This window comes from Camelina sativa, chromosome 8, assembly GCF_000633955.1.
Source record: "Camelina sativa cultivar DH55 chromosome 8, Cs, whole genome shotgun sequence".
NCBI classification, from domain to species: Eukaryota; Viridiplantae; Streptophyta; class Magnoliopsida; order Brassicales; family Brassicaceae; genus Camelina; species Camelina sativa.
In genome coordinates this window covers 21,029,474-21,044,633 of record NC_025692.1, presented here as the reverse complement: position 1 = coordinate 21,044,633, position 15,160 = coordinate 21,029,474, and the positions used below count along the sequence as shown (strand labels likewise).

The 15,160-nt window shown below is 41.5% G+C and overlaps 4 protein-coding genes across 4 annotated transcripts in view; all 4 read left to right on the top strand.

The window, feature by feature from the left end:
* LOC104707729 (callose synthase 12) overlaps positions 1–5,790 on the top strand; it is a 7,454-nt gene extending 1,664 nt beyond the window's left edge. Inside the window, exons 2-6 of the mRNA XM_010424150.1 lie at positions 96–1,436; positions 1,597–3,619; positions 3,749–5,213; positions 5,302–5,364; positions 5,449–5,790. Of these exons, the coding sequence (XP_010422452.1) occupies positions 96–1,436; positions 1,597–3,619; positions 3,749–5,197 (4,813 nt within the window). The 3' untranslated portion in view covers positions 5,198–5,213; positions 5,302–5,364; positions 5,449–5,790. The remainder of the gene's footprint in view (positions 1–95; positions 1,437–1,596; positions 3,620–3,748; positions 5,214–5,301; positions 5,365–5,448) is intronic.
* Positions 6,303–7,162, top strand: LOC109125972 (two pore calcium channel protein 1-like). The gene is made up of 3 exons (XM_019228808.1): positions 6,303–6,419; positions 6,751–6,894; positions 7,001–7,162. The coding sequence occupies exons 1-3, from the start codon at positions 6,303–6,305 to the stop codon at positions 7,160–7,162; spliced, it is 423 nt and encodes a 140-aa protein (XP_019084353.1).
* On the top strand, positions 12,646–14,459 carry LOC104709771 (two pore calcium channel protein 1-like). The gene is made up of 9 exons (XM_019228807.1): positions 12,646–12,816; positions 12,909–13,014; positions 13,119–13,196; positions 13,345–13,394; positions 13,640–13,712; positions 13,827–13,892; positions 13,985–14,128; positions 14,213–14,251; positions 14,442–14,459. The coding sequence occupies exons 1-9, from the start codon at positions 12,659–12,661 to the stop codon at positions 14,457–14,459; spliced, it is 732 nt and encodes a 243-aa protein (XP_019084352.1). The 5' UTR covers positions 12,646–12,658.
* The window catches only part of LOC104707727 (two pore calcium channel protein 1-like), a 3,582-nt gene continuing 2,037 nt past the window's right edge, over positions 13,616–15,160 (top strand). Inside the window, exons 1-5 of the mRNA XM_010424148.2 lie at positions 13,616–13,712; positions 13,827–13,892; positions 13,985–14,128; positions 14,213–14,270; positions 14,442–14,549. Coding sequence (XP_010422450.1) covers positions 14,462–14,549 — 88 coding nt within the window. The 5' untranslated portion in view covers positions 13,616–13,712; positions 13,827–13,892; positions 13,985–14,128; positions 14,213–14,270; positions 14,442–14,461. The remainder of the gene's footprint in view (positions 13,713–13,826; positions 13,893–13,984; positions 14,129–14,212; positions 14,271–14,441; positions 14,550–15,160) is intronic.

Genomic DNA, 15,160 nt, shown 5'->3' with positions numbered 1-15,160 from the left:
AATATTTGGATCTCAGATCGGAACCCTGATTCGAGACGTGAGCTTCTCTATGTTGGACTCTATCTTCTCATATGGGGAGAGGCTGCGAATCTTAGGTTTATGCCTGAATGTATTTGTTACATCTTCCATAACATGGCCTCCGAGCTCAACAAAATCTTAGAGGACTGCCTCGATGAGAACACCGGTCAACCTTATTTGCCTTCTCTCTCAGGCGAAAACGCTTTCTTAAACGGCGTCGTTAAACCTATTTACGATACAATTGGAGCTGAGATTGATGAGAGCAAGAACGGTACAGTTGCGCATTGTAAGTGGAGGAACTACGACGATATCAATGAGTACTTCTGGACGGATCGATGTTTCAGCAAATTGAAATGGCCGCTTGATTTGGGAAGCAATTTTTTCAAGAGTAGAGGCAAAAGTGTAGGGAAAACTGGTTTCGTGGAGCGCAGGACGTTCTTCTACCTTTACAGGAGTTTCGATCGTCTTTGGGTAATGCTAGCATTGTTCCTTCAAGCTGCCATTATAGTAGCTTGGGAGGAAAAGCCTGAGGATAAGTCGGTGACAGTGCAGCTGTGGAATGCTTTGAAGGCAAGAGATGTTCAGGTGAGACTTTTGACCGTGTTCTTGACCTGGAGTGGTATGCGACTCTTGCAGGCTGTGCTGGACGCGGCTTCACAATTTCCTCTCATTTCGAGAGAGACCAAAAGGCACTTTTTCAGAATGTTGATGAAAGTTATAGCTGCCACAGTTTGGATCTTAGCTTTCACAGTCCTCTACATTAACATCTGGAAGCAGAAGAGGCAAGACAGGCAGTGGTCCAATGCAGCGACGAATAAGATCTACCAATTCCTTTACGCTGTGGTGGCCTTCTTGGTGCCCGAAATTCTGGCTTTGGTTTTGTTTATAATCCCATGGATGAGAAACTTGCTGGAAGAGACCAATTGGAAAATATTCTTTGCTTTAACTTGGTGGTTTCAGGGCAAAAGCTTTGTGGGTCGAGGTTTGAGAGAGGGTTTAGTGGACAATATCAAGTACTCGACTTTCTGGATCTTTGTCCTAGCTACAAAGTTCACATTTAGCTACTTCCTGCAGGTTAAGCCAATGATTAAACCCTCAAAGCTGCTATGGAACTTAAAGAACTTAGATTATGAGTGGCATCAGTTTTATGGTGACAGCAATAGGTTTTCTGTCGCATTGTTATGGTTGCCCGTTGTGTTGATATATCTGATGGATATCCAAATTTGGTACGCAATCTATTCTTCGATTGTTGGTGCTGTTGTTGGGCTGTTTGATCATCTGGGGGAGATCAGGGACATGGGTCAGCTTAGGCTGAGGTTTCAATTCTTTGCTAGCGCTATTCAGTTCAACCTAATGCCTGAGGAACAACTCCTGAATGCTAGAGGCTTTGGTAACAAGTTCAAGGACGGCATTCATAGGTCAGTCTGTGGAAGCATGCTACTGATATTCCTATATAATTTACTGTACAAAGCTTGACTCGACTGTACAAGCTGTGTAATTTTACTTCTGTTAAACAGATTCTCTGCGTTTAGTTCAATTTTACAATATTGTAATAACCTTGAGGTTGTGTGTCTGCAGATTGAAGCTAAGGTATGGATTCGGACGGCCGTTTAAGAAACTCGAGTCGAATCATGTCGAGGCCAACAAATTTGCGTTGATCTGGAACGAAATCATCTTAGCTTTCAGAGAAGAGGATATAGTGTCTGATCGAGAAGTAGAGCTGCTGGAGCTACCAAAGAATTCCTGGAATGTGACGGTTATTCGCTGGCCGTGTTTCTTGTTGTGCAATGAGCTTTTGCTTGCACTGAGCCAGGCTAGAGAGCTGATAGACGCTCCTGATAAATGGCTGTGGCACAAAATATGCAAGAATGAATACAGGCGTTGTGCTGTAGTTGAGGCATATGACAGCATCAAACATCTATTGCTCTCAATCATCAAAGTTGAGACTGAAGAACATTCGATAATTACGGTCTTCTTTCAGATGATTAATCTTTCCATTGAGTCAGAACAGTTCACCAAGACCTTTAGAGTGGACCTGTTGCCAAAGATTTACGAAACGCTGCAGAAGTTGGTTGGGCTGGTGAATGATGATAACAAGGATAGTGGGCGGGTGGTGAATGTTCTGCAGTCTCTTTATGAGATTGCAACTCGGCAGTTCTTTATAGAGAAGAAGACAACTGAACAGCTGTCTAATGAAGGGTTGACTACTCGTGACCCAGCCTCAAAGTTACTGTTCCAGAATGCTATTAGGCTTCCTGATGCAAGCAGTGAAGACTTCTACCGGCAGGTTAGGCGGTTACACACGATTCTCACCTCTAGAGACTCTATGCACAGCGTCCCCGTGAATCTGGAGGCGAGACGGCGGATTGCGTTCTTCAGTAATTCACTTTTCATGAACATGCCTCATGCACCTCAGGTTGAGAAGATGATGGCGTTCAGTGTTCTGACGCCATATTACAGTGAGGAAGTTGTATACAGCAAAGAACAGCTTCGAAATGAGACCGAGGATGGGATTTCAACGCTTTACTACCTGCAGACAATATATGCTGATGAATGGAAAAATTTCAAGGAACGGATGCATAGGGAAGGAATAAAGACAGATAGCGAGTTGTGGACAACCAAACTGAGAGAGCTCAGGCTTTGGGCTTCCTACAGAGGTCAGACATTGGCACGTACAGTTCGGGGGATGATGTACTACTACCGGGCTCTTAAGATGCTCGCTTTTCTTGACTCTGCGTCTGAAATGGATATTCGGGAGGGTGCTCAGGAGCTTGGTTCAGTGAGGAGTTTGCAGGGAGAACTGGGTGGTCGATCTGATGGGGTTATCTCTGAAAATGACCGATCTTCCTTAAGCAGAGCAAGTAGTTCCGTGAGTACGTTGTATAAAGGCCATGAGTATGGGACTGCATTGATGAAATTCACATATGTTGTGGCGTGCCAGATCTATGGGTCTCAAAAAGCAAAGAAAGAGCCTCAGGCAGAGGAGATTCTGTATCTGATGAAGCAAAACGAAGCTCTCCGTATTGCATATGTGGATGAGGTACCTGCGGGCAGAGGAGAGACTGAGTATTACTCTGTTCTGGTGAAATACGATCACCAGTTGGAGAAGGAAGTGGAGATATTCCGTGTGAAGCTACCTGGTCCGGTGAAGCTGGGCGAGGGAAAGCCAGAGAACCAGAATCATGCAATGATCTTTACCCGTGGTGATGCTGTTCAGACCATTGATATGAACCAAGACAGCTATTTCGAGGAAGCGCTCAAGATGAGAAATTTGCTCCAGGAGTACAAACATAATCATGGGATCAGAAAACCAACTATTCTTGGTGTCCGGGAGCATATCTTCACGGGCTCGGTCTCGTCGCTGGCGTGGTTTATGTCTGCTCAGGAAACCAGTTTTGTCACTCTTGGTCAGCGTGTTCTTGCAAACCCGCTGAAGGTCAGAATGCATTATGGCCACCCTGATGTATTTGATAGATTCTGGTTCTTGAGTCGAGGTGGCATCAGCAAGGCTTCCAGAGTTATTAATATCAGTGAGGACATCTTTGCCGGGTTTAATTGCACATTGAGGGGCGGAAACGTCACCCACCACGAGTATATTCAGGTTAGAAAGAGTCCACTGTTTGGATTATTTATAACTAACTATACTGCTACAACGATGATATAATTCAGGTTGTTTATCTCCTAAATACAATGCAATTTGCATAACCTTTGTCTTTGTGCATTTATTCAGGTTGGAAAGGGTCGGGATGTTGGACTGAATCAGATATCAATGTTTGAGGCTAAGGTAGCGAGTGGGAACGGAGAGCAGGTTCTTAGCCGAGATGTGTACCGGCTTGGTCACAGGCTTGATTTCTTCAGGATGTTATCATTTTTCTACACAACGGTCGGGTTTTTCTTCAACACGATGATGGTCATTCTTACTGTTTACGCTTTCCTCTGGGGACGGGTTTATTTGGCTCTCAGCGGGGTTGAAAAGTCTGCTCTAGCAGACAGTACAGACACCAATGCCGCACTTGGGGTGATCTTGAACCAGCAGTTCATCATTCAGCTCGGTCTGTTCACTGCCCTGCCAATGATTGTTGAATGGTCTCTCGAGGAGGGTTTCCTTCTGGCGATATGGAATTTCATTCGAATGCAGATTCAGCTTTCATCTGTCTTCTACACATTCTCGATGGGGACCAGAGCTCACTATTTCGGTCGAACTATTCTCCATGGTGGGGCAAAGTATAGAGCCACTGGACGTGGATTTGTTGTGGAGCACAAGGGATTTACTGAGAACTACCGACTGTATGCACGCAGTCACTTTGTGAAGGCCATCGAGCTTGGGCTGATCCTCGTAGTCTATGCTACACACAGTCCAGTAGCCAAAGACTCGTTGGTTTACATAGCCATGACTATCACCAGCTGGTTCCTGGTGATTTCATGGATTATGGCCCCATTTGTGTTCAACCCATCAGGATTTGACTGGCTGAAGACAGTCTACGACTTTGAAGACTTTATGAACTGGATCTGGTACCAAGGCAGAATCTCAACGAAATCTGAACAAAGCTGGGAAAAATGGTGGTATGAGGAACAAGACCACCTGAGGAACACCGGGATAGCAGGAACAATTGTGGAGATCATTTTGGACCTCCGGTTTTTCTTCTTCCAGTATGGGATTGTATACCAGCTCAAAATTGCAAGTGGATCCACCAGTCTTTTGGTCTACATGTTCTCATGGATATACATCTTTGCCATTTTTGTGCTCTTCCTGGTAATCCAATACGCCCGGGACAAGTGTTCTGCAAAAGCTCACATACGGTACAGACTTGTGCAGTTCCTCTTGATTGTGTTTGCCATAATGGTGATTGTTGCTTTGCTGGAGTTCACGCATTTCAGCTTCATCGATATCTTCACGAGTCTTCTTGCATTCATCCCAACCGGCTGGGGAATTCTGCTGATCGCACAGACTCAAAGGGGATGGCTGAAAAATTACAGGGTTCTCTGGAACGCTGTCGTCTCTGTTGCTCGCATGTATGACATATTGTTTGGGATACTAATAATGGTGCCAGTAGCTTTCTTGTCGTGGATGCCTGGATTCCAATCAATGCAAACGAGGATATTATTCAATGAAGCTTTTAGCAGAGGGCTTCGCATCATGCAGATTGTCACTGGGAAGAAATCAAAAGGCGATGTCTAAAGTTGAAGAAAAAACGGTAAAGCTCCCTTTTGTTCTCAACACCTTATGTTATGATTGTTTAAATCTTGAATTCCACACTGATGCGGGCTTCGAAACTTGTGTAGGTCTTACAGTAAATGGTTAGTTTAAACAAAGCTATTGGTATGCGGCGATGGAACCAGTTGGAGGTTAGCTTTCCTGAAACACGAAGTCAAGTTCAGTTTGGAAAACTCAGATGCTCATTACTTATTTCTTTATATATGTTGAAACAGGTCGTTGGAGAGGTTGAAGGAAGGAAGGTTATTCGGTTAGATCATCGGTTTAGTGAGATATATTTATTATTGTCAGTGTGGTGTGGAGGGAACTCTGATTCTTGTATGGTTTTTGTCTAAAAGGTACAGCAATTGGTGTAGTGTAGGGCGTTTTGTGTATTTGTTCTCCTTCTCTCATTGTAGAGCTTTAGAGCATTTTTTAGTTTTAATTTAATTTTGCTATCTAATGTCATCTTGCAGAGAGCTTTATCCACATTTGACACATTTTAGTTTCAGATTCGTCTTCGCCTTCCTCTTAGTTTGAGATGCTAGGCCATATATTCTACTATCCACTTTTGTCTATTATCTGTTTCTGTTTGTCATTTTCTGAGGTTTTTTTTTTTGGTTTCGTTTATTTTTATGATTCAATCCAAAATCTAAATTAAAGGACCACAACACCACTCTGTCGGTTTTGACTTTTCTATTTGGATCTTGATCTTCCTTTGTCATAGAATATATATATAAAAAAAACAGTGTGAATTGGAGAAAAACGAAAAAAGAAATTACAAATTGAGAAACCAAATAAGCATCTAAAGCCACGTGTCAAGAAATAGTCGAGGGATGAACGTGTTTGTCTGCAAGATCTTTGATCTAACGGGAAAACTTGAAATCGACAAAAATAATTTAATAAAAAATTCAACTACTTCTTCTGGGGCCATCAGCATCTATCTTCTGTGTCTCCTTTTGATCCTTATCATTGTAGTAAGAGTCAATCACTCAGGGGAGGGGAAGCTATTGGGTTTCTCTTGACATTTAATTCGATTCGATCCAGATTTTTTTTTTTTTTTTTTAATTTCTCGCCGGAGAGAAAAATTATGGAAGACCCGTTGATTGGTAGAGATAGTCGTGGTGGTGGTACGGATCGAGTTCGTCGATCAGAAGCTATCACCCATGGTACTCCGTTTCAGAAAGCTGCTGCACTCGTTGATCTGGTTCTCTTTTTCTCTCTTACTCCCTACAATTTTCATTTCTTTAATTTTTCTAAAATGTTTCTTTATACATCGATTAGAGATTCTTAATGTATTTATCATTTGAGTAGCTGAGAAGTCGAATTGTTTATTCTGAATGATTACTTCATAACTTAGCATCATTGTCTGGTTGAAATTGGGGAAATTGAGTTATTTGTTGTCTTATTATGTCTGAAACGTTTGTTGCTTCTTTTCGAGAGATGTTCTTTCTTTATCTTTTTGCTGATTTGGGAAACTTTTCATCTTTTATGACAAAAACGATTTGTGTGGGTTGACTCTCTAATATGTGGTATAGGCTGAAGATGGTATTGGTCTTCCTGAGCAAATACTTGATCAGTCGAGCTTTGGGGAGTCTGCGAAGTATTACTTCATCTTCACACGCTTGGATCTGATCTGGTCACTCAACTATTTCGCTCTGCTTTTCCTTAACTTCTTTGAGGTCAGCACATTTCTTTGGTATATAATAGTATACCAACCGTTTCTTAAAAACTTAAGAAAATCACAACTTGAAAGTAATAAATACTCTTGCCTGTGTTGTTTTGAAGCAACCACTGTGGTGTGAAAAAAATCCTACACCATCTTGCAAAGACAGAGATTACTACTACCTGGGGGAGTTACCGTACTTGACCAATGCAGAATCCATTATTTATGAGGCAAGTAGTGAGCTTATGTCTTGTTTGCCTTTGATTTTCGCTATAGATGCATAGGTTTAGTGCAGATGGGCTCATGAGATACATATACATCCACTTGAAAGTTTAAAACTTGAATTGCTTTATATTTGTTTTCTTTAAATCCTGAGAAGCCTTAAGTTGTTATTCAAGACTAGTTTATCTCGTTTAATTAGTTGTTTAGAACTTTATATCAACACACACATCTTATTTTGGATGTCTTTATTGTGCTGAAATTATAATATTTTGCGCTGTCCAAATAGGTGATTACCCTGGCTATACTCCTTGTTCATACTTTCTTCCCGATATCCTATGAAGGGTCCCGGATCTTTTGGACAAGTCGCCTGAATCTAGTGAAGGTATTTCCTTACTAGCCACTTCACAGTTTTGTGCTTCTTTTTTTGTTTTCTTTTTGAGTGATCAGAAAGTAAGAAGAGTAATTCGTCTTCGTCATGATTTCAGGTTGCTTGCGTGGTAGTTTTGTTTGTTGATGTGCTGGTTGACTTTCTATATCTGTCTCCTCTGGCTTTCAATTTTCTTCCTTTTAGAATCGCCCCATACGTGAGAGTTATCATATTCATCCTCAGCATAAGGTATTAGTAGATCCTTGCTTCTTTTTTATCAACTACATCTACATGAATTGTATGTCTTTATATCTCTATAGACAGAGTGTTATGAGCCTTAGCTTTTGATACAGATCTAGTAATAGGACCCGTTGTTAGTTAGCTAGAAAACAGAGGAACAACTAGAAAACAGAGAGACGTAAACTTAAGCTTCCTTTAACCCAAGTCTCTTGCTTAGAGAATTAGGTTAATGTTGGAAGAAGATTATTATTGATGTTTAGGAAACTATTTAAAGATCCCATACAACCGACTTTAAGACCTTAACTAAAAGTAAAACTACCAAAACCCAGTTCTAAATAGAAAAGGAAACATAACATTTTTAAAGAACTAAAAGCTTCTCAATCCTTCCTCTTCCTTCTATGATACTTAATACCAAAGTGTGTATCATTACTCCCCTCCTCGACTAAGAGCTTGTCCTCAAGCTCCAACTCTGGATACGCTTCTAAGAGCTTGTCTGCATCTTCCCAAGTCGATTCATCCTCTGCATCTTTGGTCCATTTGACCAACACTTGTCTCTTGCCTCCTCGCATTCTTGCTTTCAACAGTGTTAGTGGTTTCTCTGGCACCAATCGACCCTGTAGAACTGGCGGTAAAGTTGGCTCTTCTTGAGAGCGAGATCCCTTATGACCCTTAAGTAGTGAAACATGAAACACATGATGTATCTTGCAGCCGTCTGGAAGACGTAGGCGATATGAAACTGTACCAACTCTATCCAATATTTCAAATGGTCCGTAAAACTTAGGAGACAGTTTTGTAAAAGCTTTCTTGGTTACAGTCAATTGTCGATAGGGCTGGATCTTGAGCCACACCCAGTCACCGATTTTAAATTCCACAAACCTATGATTTTTATCATATGCAAGCTTCATTCGTTGTTGAGCCTGTAGAAGCTGTTCTCGAGCTGTGATCAAAAACTCATCTCGCTCTTCCAACGCGACATCCAATGCTTCAACCTTAGTACTTCCTCTAGCATAATCCAGCAGCCTAGGCGGCTCCCTCCCATACACCACTTAAAATGGTGTTGCCTTAAGACCAGAATGAAACGACGTGTTGTAACAATACTCCACCCACGACAACCAGCTCAACCACTGTGTTGGGTGATCTCCCGTTAAACACCGTAGATACATTTCCAGCGTTCGGTTAACGACTTCAGTTTGCCCATCTGTCTGAGGTCGGTAAGCTGTAGTGAAACATAAGTCTGTCCCCACCAATCGAAACAACTCCCTCCAAAACAAACTTCGAAAGATATTGTCTCGATCCGTAACTATGGTCTCAGGAATGCCATGCAAACGAACGATATCTCGGAAGAATGTTTGAGCGACTGAACCGGCTGTGTAAGGATGGCTTAAAGCAATGAAGTGAGCATACTTAGAAAAACGATCCACCACGACTAGAATCACCGTTTTCCCTGATACTTTCGGCAAAGCCTCGACAAAGTCCATTGATATGTCAGACCAAATTTGAGTTGGGACCGGAAGTGGTTGAAGCAAACCACCAGGTTGTAATGTTTCCCACTTGTTCTTTTGGCAGACCTGGCATTCGCCAACAAATTCTTGAACCGCCTTCTTCCAGCCCTTCCAATAGAAATCCCGACGTATCCGCTCCATTGTTTTCTGTACTCCTTCATGGCCAAAGTTGTGAAATGCAGAAATGATCTCTCTCACCAGCGCAGAGTCAGCGGCGAGATAGGCTCGACCTTTGAAAAATATTAGTCCATCATGAACCTCCCAATCGTGAGACATCTCTCCACGAATTATCTTATCTCATACTTCCGCCATATTGATTTGGTTTTCTACTTCAGCACGTAACCTTGCAAAAATTCTTGTATTAGATCCTCGTAACGCATACAAAGCACATTCTCCAACCTCTTCTTCCTCATCACGCCGTGACAAAGCGTCAGCCGCCCTATTAGACTTGCCCGAACGAAATTCAACAGTAAAATTAAATCCCAACAACTTGCTGATTCAATGTATTTGTGGAGACGTGGAAAGCCGTTGTTCCAATATAAATTTCAAACTATAATGATCAGTCCGAATTAAGAATTAACGACCCCATAAATACGGCCTCCAATGCAACACCGCTTTTGCTAATCCAATGAGCTCTCTTTCATAAGCTGCAAGCTTGTGGTCTCGTTCTGCAAGTTTCCTACTAAAGAATGCTATCGGATGTTCCTTTTGGTGAAGAACTGCTCCAATCCCACTACCCGAAGCATCACACTCGACAATAAACTCTTTAGAGAAATCTGGTAGTGCCAAAACCGGAGCCTCAGACAATGCTCTCTTGAGAGTCGTAAATGCTGCTTCAGCCTTGTCATTCCAAAAAAACCCTGTTTTCTTCAAAACACTCGTTAATGGAGCTGCGAGAATGCCATAATCGAGTATAAACTTGCGATAATATCCGGATAACCCTAAAAATCCACGAACAGCACGTGAAGACATGGGTCTCGGCCAATCTCTTATTGCTGATACCTTCGACTCATCCACCTTGACTCCCGCACGGGAAATAACATGTCCAAGATATCCGTCTTCCTCCTTTCCAAAGAAACATTTGGAATGTTTTAAAAAGAGCTTATGAGCTCGTAAAAGTTCAAAAACCGTCCTCATATGAACCAGATGTTCTTCCCATGTCGAGCTGTAGACTAGAATATCATCAAAAAAAACGAGAACAAATTTTCGGAGTATGCCTTGGAACACTGAATTCATGAGACTTTGAAACGTTGATGGTGCGTTTGGAAGGCCAAATGGCATAACTAGAAACTCATAATGACCATGGTGAGTTCGAAAAGCCGTTTTCTCAATGTCTTCGTCAAACATTCTCACTTGGTGATAACCCGAAGTTAAATCAAGCTTAGTAAAGTAATGCGCCCCGTGCAACTCATCTAAAAGCTCATCCACTACTGGAATTGGAAATTTGTCTTTAACTGTCACCTTATTAAGTTCTCTGAAATCAATGCAAAATCTCCATGTATTATCCGCTTTTTTTACCAACAAACCGGAGAGGAGAATGGTGAAGAACTTGGTCTTATAACCCCATTTCGAAGCATTTCAACACACTGTCTCTCAATCTCATCTTTCAACAAATGTGGGTAACGATAAGGTCTCACTGCCACCGGATCTACTCCGCCTACCAATGGAATCCTGTGATCAAAAGCTCTCTGCGGAGGTAGTCCTGTTGGCTTATCAAACAATTCTTCAAATTCAAACAGTAGTCCATCAAGCAATGTTGGGGTAGGTTGCGTTGCCAGTGCGTGTACCACAGACTCTCTACACGGCCTTTGAGAAACAGATTCAGATTCACTCTCCCTCATTGTTGTAAAAATCTCTTCTTCGTCTCCGATCCATTTCTCCAAAGGACCATTGCTGCTGATTGTATTAAGAGTTGCTCCCTTATCTTCCCTTACATCAGCTTCCCCATGCCATTTAACCAATGTATCTCCGCAGACAAACTCGATAGTCCTCGCCGGGCCATCCCAAATAACTCGTCCGAGAGCGTTTAACCAGCGTATTCCGAGGACTACGTCAAATCCGCTTAATGGAATTGCAAAACAATCTGTGACAAACTGATCTCCTTGCACCATCATTGCAAGTCCTTTACATAATCCATCCACCTGACACTTCCCACCATCGGCCAAAGCTACGACCCTTCCAGGCTTCCGTATCATTGGAACACCCAATTTTTCAGCCACACTACTTTTAATGAAGTTGTGAGTGCTGCCTGTGTCCAATAAAATCCATCCTGTTGCACCCGCAATATCTGCGTTGACTTGAAACGTACTTTCAGTTTGTTCCCCTTTCATGGCATTTATAGAAAGCTTCAAATCTTCTTCTTCTAAAAATTCATCTGCTTGGTCTTCCCCATCCCTTACTAGCTCTATGCGGAATAAAACTGATTGACACTTGTGTCCCGGTGCATAAAGCTCATCACAGTTGAAACAAAGGCCTTTTGTCTTTCTCTCCGCCATTTCCGAGAGTGTAAGTTTCTTACGAAACTGTTTTGGCGATCTGGTTTTGACCGAAGTGTGCTCTGTCCCTTTTTCAATCTGATGCACTTCACCTCCCATGGGAATTGGTTTAGAAAAAGAGGTCGTATATCTTGTCGTGGGAGCTGAGAGTCCTCCAAACGTGCGCACCCGTCTATCCCCAGCTATCTTATATTCATTGTCTCTAGCATACTCCATAGCTTTAAAAATTGTTTCAGGTTGCAAATACTCCACTTCCTTGCGTAAACTATCCGTCAAACCCGCACAGAACTGCCATAACTGTTGGTCTCCTGATAACTTTGTTTGTCTTCCCAAACATTCTTCAAACTGATTACAATATTCATCAACTGTACCAGTATGACGTAAGTTACAAAGCTCACCTATCGGATTAACTGCATCCGCTTTCCCAAACCTGCTCTTACAAATCTTTTTGAACTCAATCCAACTTAGTTTGTGGGTAACAGCCTTCTTAAGTTATTGTTCCAGTGATAAGCTTGACCGGTTAGCACAAATGTGGCTTGTCGAACTCTAGCATCATCATGGTAAATTCTTTGGTCTTCAAAATAGTCTTCACACTTCTGTAGCCATTCAACCACATTAGTAGTACCATCATACGGTGGAAACTCTATCCTTGCAGGCGGTAGTGTGCAACCACCACTTTCTCCACTTCTAAAATCATCTTCTCGTCCTCCCATATCTCCTGCGAAGTAGTTGGAGTAGGCTTCATCACCAATTGGTCTCACATGCCAATCTCCTCCTCCGTCTGCTCTCCTATGCCCTCGGTCATTACCTTCAGAGCGCCCTGACCAAGGACCAGTACACCCGTTTTCCCTTCCCTGTCTATCCTCACCACCATNTTCAGATAGGGTGATGAACTCATATTGATCATTCTCATCTTATGTTATAACTTTTTGAATAATTTCACAGGCTCTATGGATGTTGTTCCTACTATTTGCTAGTTGGATTGCTTTTGTTATGTTTGAGGACACACAGCAGGGCCTCACGGTCTTTACTTCTTACGGTGCAACTCTTTATCAGATGTTTATTTTGTTCACAACATCCAACAATCCTGATGTCTGGATTCCTGCATACAAGTAAGTATTAGGTGAAACCCCATTTGTGTCTCAGTTTTCTTGTATTGAATTGCATCCAGTAATTTAGTGACTAATTTGTTCTGTCTTGTAAGGTCTTCTCGCTGGTCTGCGGTGTTCTTCGTGCTCTACGTGCTAATTGGTGTCTACTTTGTCACAAACTTGATTCTTGCCGTCGTTTATGACAGTTTCAAAGAACAGGTGGATTGATACTTGATGTTTTTATGGTTCTTATGACAACTTTTAAAGCAAAAGCATTAACATATTTCGACACCATGTGTCATATCATATGTATCCTTTTGCAGCTCGCAAAACAAGTATCTGGAATGGATCAAATGAAGAAAAGAATGCTGGAGAAAGCCTTTGGTCTTATAGACTCAGATGTAAGTTCATCCACGCATAAGGATTACATTAACTCCTAGAGATATGCGGGGAAGTTCCCCTTGGGAAAAAATCTTCCTGAAAGGAGAGTCTTGTTAACCACTTTGCTGAGCATATATATTCTTCGTTCTTTATGTTATGTTTTAACAGAAAAACGGGGAGATTGATAAGGACCAATGCATTAAGCNGCTTCTATCACCGTTAGAACTGAATCTAAGATAGCTTGTTGCGATGCTGTGGTCTCTTGTAGCTCCTTAATCGGAGCCAGTTTTTCATTGAAATCCTTCCTCATTGCAGCCATCTCCCTCATGGAATCTTTTCNAGTATTTTTTGTATCTTTCCTATGTATCGAAAAAGGATATGGTTTTTAAATACTTGTTCTTGGTTTCTTCCCTTTTATTCTTTTAACTTGTGAGACCTGATATGCATTCCTTTGTCCTTTTAGGACTTTGCCGAAGATATCAAAAGAAGAATTCGGATTGATTTTTGATGAGCTTGATGATACTCGTGACTTTAAGGTAGAGATCTGCGAAGGAGGTGGCACATATGATCAGGGATACACCTTAAGATTACTATTCACATACACTTTTTGATGAATAACAGATTCTTTTCCCCTGTTTCCTTTTGAGCAGATAAACAAGGATGAGTTTGCTGACCTTTGCCAGGCCATTGCTCTAAGATTCCAAAAGGAGGAAGTAGTAAGTCCACATATACTTTATTTTTTTTCTGTCAAAATTTACTTACTTCCACTATATTTTTACATAAGCGATCCTTTGTGTTTTCATTGCAGCCATCTCTTTTTGAAAACTTTCCACAAATTTACCATTCGGCCTTATCACAACAACTGAGAGCCTTTGTTCGAAGCCCCAACTTTGGCTACGCTATTTCTTTCATCCTCGTTCTCAATTTGATTGCTGTCGTTGTTGAAACAACGGTATATCATGTTCCCATAAAGTGTAATTTTTGACATGTAATTCCTAATTCTTTTATATAAGCCACAACATATTTTGGTATGCAGCTTGATATCGAAGAAAGCTCGGCTCAGAAGCCATGGCAGGTTGCCGAGTTTGTCTTTGGTAAGAATTTGAATAGCTTTCCACTACTACCTTCTCTCCATTTTTCTCTTATTTTCTGTGTTATAACGCTGAGTAAAGTAGTTTTTTTGGATTAATATTAGATTATGATGGCCAACTTTTATCGACCACCTTTTCAGGAGTTAAGTTTTTCTCTTATAAATGTTTTCACAGGTTGGATATATGTGTTAGAGATGGCTCTAAAGATCTACTCATATGGATTTGAGAATTACTGGAGGGAGGGTGCAAACCGATTTGATTTTCTAGTCACATGGGTCATAGGTGACCTNTTATGATACTTAATACCAAAGTGTGTATCACAGAGAATGCATGACAAATGAAGACGTGTGATTGTTTCACCTACTTTTCTTCCTATTAAATTCTGTACAGGGAACTTCGATACACCCTTGTCCTTCTGTCTGGAATGCTTGGCACATACTTGAATATCTTGGTCAGTGGCCTTCCCAATCATTTTTGACTTTCAGATAGGGTGATGAACTCATATTGATCATTCTCATCTTATGTTATAACTTTTTGAATAATTTCACAGGCTCTATGGATGTTGTTCCTACTATTTGCTAGTTGGATTGCTTTTGTTATGTTTGAGGACACACAGCAGGGCCTCACGGTCTTTACTTCTTACGGTGCAACTCTTTATCAGATGTTTATTTTGTTCACAACATCCAACAATCCTGATGTCTGGATTCCTGCATACAAGTAAGTATTAGGTGAAACCCCATTTGTGTCTCAGTTTTCTTGTATTGAATTGCATCCAGTAATTTAGTGACTAATTTGTTCTGTCTTGTAAGGTCTTCTCGCTGGTCTGCGGTGTTCTTCGTGCTCTACGTGCTAATTGGTGTCTACTTTGTCACAAACTTGATTCTTGCCGTCGT